The sequence below is a fragment of the Megascapheus bottae genome, chromosome 14 (genome assembly GCF_031878675.1).
Source record: "Megascapheus bottae isolate mThoBot1 chromosome 14, mThoBot2.hap1, whole genome shotgun sequence".
In the NCBI taxonomy this organism is placed as follows: Eukaryota; Metazoa; Chordata; class Mammalia; order Rodentia; family Geomyidae; genus Megascapheus; species Megascapheus bottae.
Genome location: NC_143522.1, coordinates 47157677 through 47160099, shown reverse-complemented (window position 1 = coordinate 47160099; position 2423 = coordinate 47157677). Strand labels below are relative to the sequence as shown.

General features: G+C 66.4%; 1 protein-coding gene across 1 annotated transcript; it reads right to left on the bottom strand.

The window, feature by feature from the left end:
• Positions 1–431: 431 nt before the first annotated feature.
• Positions 432–1907, bottom strand: Nkx2-8 (NK2 homeobox 8). The gene is made up of 2 exons (XM_090345461.1): positions 1751–1907; positions 432–979 (listed from the first exon to the last, which is right to left on the bottom strand). Exons 1-2 carry the CDS (start codon positions 1905–1907, stop codon positions 432–434), a joined length of 705 nt encoding a protein of 234 aa, XP_090201587.1.
• Positions 1908–2423: the final 516 nt, after the last annotated feature.

The following is a 2423-nucleotide window of genomic DNA, read 5'->3' as shown; positions in this document are numbered from 1 at the left end:
GGGGCGGGTGGGCGCCTCTCACCTCCAGCCCCCTCCCCCCCCCGCCGTCAACCACCCTCGCTCCCTGGCAGGAACCCCACCCATTGAATTCTCGCACCACGAAAAGCGAAAAAAATATTCTATTTCCTTAAGAAAAATAATAAGTTGATCCTCATACAACTCGCGGTTTTAAAATATACAAATAAGGCTCCAGCAATAAACTCTAGCTCTGCGCGCCGGCCTGGAGGGGAGGAAGAGGAGATGGCGCGTCTTGGTGAAAGTTCTCGGCCGGTTCCGGTAGACCCTGGGTCCCCCACACACACCCCAGGTGGAGACGGTGAGTGGGGGACGTGGCCCCGGAGCCACTCGGGATCTAACCCCACTGCGCCCGTCCGCACAGGGGGACAAGAGTCCGTGGAGTTCAGGGGGGATCCGAGCGCCCCGCGGCGGCCTCACCAGTTCCAGGAGACCAGAGCGGGGGGCGCTAAGTGCTGATAGGCCGGGAAGAGGCCGAGCGCGGAGCCGGGCCCGAACGCCGAGTAGCCGGGCAGCGGGCCGGCGGCGGTTCGGGGGTCGCGGCACTTGTCCCTGGGGTCGCCGCCGCCGCCGCCCGCCTGCGCGTCGGGCACCAGCACCGGCACCACCACGCGGCGCAGCAGGCCGGGCGCGGAGCTCAGCTCCACCGCCCCGGCCAGAGCCGGCGAGTCGGCGGCGGCGGCGGGGAGGCGCGCGCGTTTCAGCTTGTAGCGGTGGTTCTGGAACCAGATCTTGACCTGCGTGGGGGTGAGGCGCAGCAGCCGCGCCAGCTGCTCGCGCTCCGGCGCCGACAGGTAGCGCTGCTGCCGGAAGCGCCGCTCCAGCTCCAGCGTCTGCGCCTTGGAGAACAGCACCCGCCGCTTCTTCCTCTTCTCTCCGTGGTCCCAGCTCGGGGACGCCGGCCGATCCGACGCCAGGGGCGACGACTCGGGCCGGCTGGGCTCCTGACTGCTCTCGTCCGACGCTAGGAATGGCAAGGGGAGGGGGGGGGCGGGAAATCGGATCTGGTGAGACGCGGGCCCCTGCGGCGCCGCCGGAGCCCATTGGCACCGGCTGTTGGCTCACGTCGGGTGGGGCGGCACCTTCTTCGTGTATCCTACAGCACTCGTCCCCGAACCCGAGACTTCACGTCCCCAAAGACACCCGGCCCCGAGGCTCTCTTAACCGCACCGGTGGACCCCGCTAGGTCACCCTAATGAGCCGCTTCCATCCGGGTTTACCGCGCTACAGGAGGCGGGGGCTCGCGAAGCCCTCCACCGGGGCCCGCGGGGGAGGTGTGGTGAAGCCCGCGTCGTTCCAGCCGGGCGCGAAGGCGCGCGCCTGTCATCCTAGCTACTCAGGAGGCTGCGATTTGAGGATCGGGGCATAAAGCCAGCCCGGGTTAGAAGGCCCAGAGACTCTGATGTCCCGCTAATGACCCCAAATCCAGACGTGGAGCGGTGACTCTAGTGATAAGAGCAGTGTGCGCGATGGAGCGGGACCGCAGGGACAGACAGAGCCCGGGCTCCCAGTTCAAGCCCCGGGACAGGCAGGAGAACAAATAAATGAATATTTAAGATTTGACTGATAAGAATCTCCAGACACTTGAAATCCACATCCAAGCGCAATGATCCACTCCGAAAATACGCGGACCTCGACCCGTACTTGGGTTTGAGATGGCCAGGGCCCCCTGCACCGCCGGGCCGGGCACTGGTTCTGCTCCCCGCTCCCCGGCTCCCGCTCCCCCGTCACTCACAGGGGTAGTGGCTGCGCTCCGAGGCCAGCCAGGCGGCGCACGGATCGGCCCGGGGCGTGCGTGGCTCGGGTTCCTGGCTCGCCCGAGGCTGCGCTTCCAGCTCGGGTAAATTCAGGAGGCTGCGCACGGTGAAGCTGAGGCGTCCGGTGGTGGCCATGGCCGAGGGGCCGGGGGAGGCGGGGATGGGGTGGGGGTGGTTGGAGGGGGCTGGGCAGAGAGAATCGAGAGGCAACCGGGGACGCCGCTCCTACGAGGGGGGGGACGCGGGAGGCGCTCGGCCCGGCGCTGGCCCCAGGGATGATAGCGCATTTACGGCGGGATCCCTGTTTTTATAAACAGTCCTTCCCACTCGGGTGGCTTCCAAGCCCAGGTCCGGGGCCCCAGGGTGTTAAGTACCTGAATGAGTGCTGGACCAAAGCCTGGGCAAGCCCGGAAGTTGCCACCTCCGCGCCTGCCCCGCCCTGTCCCCCAACCCTCCGGGCCTCCCCACCTCCCAGAGGCTGCAGGAAGCAGCCTGCAGCGGCATTAGCGATTGTCTGATGAGTCCAAAGTGGGGACAGATAATGGGGATTGTTGCCAGTGAATAACATCTTGGGTGGCGAGCGGTGGCCACCACCCTCTAAACCCAGATCCAACTTCCTCCACCGACTCTGGGCAGACGTGCCGAGCAGCC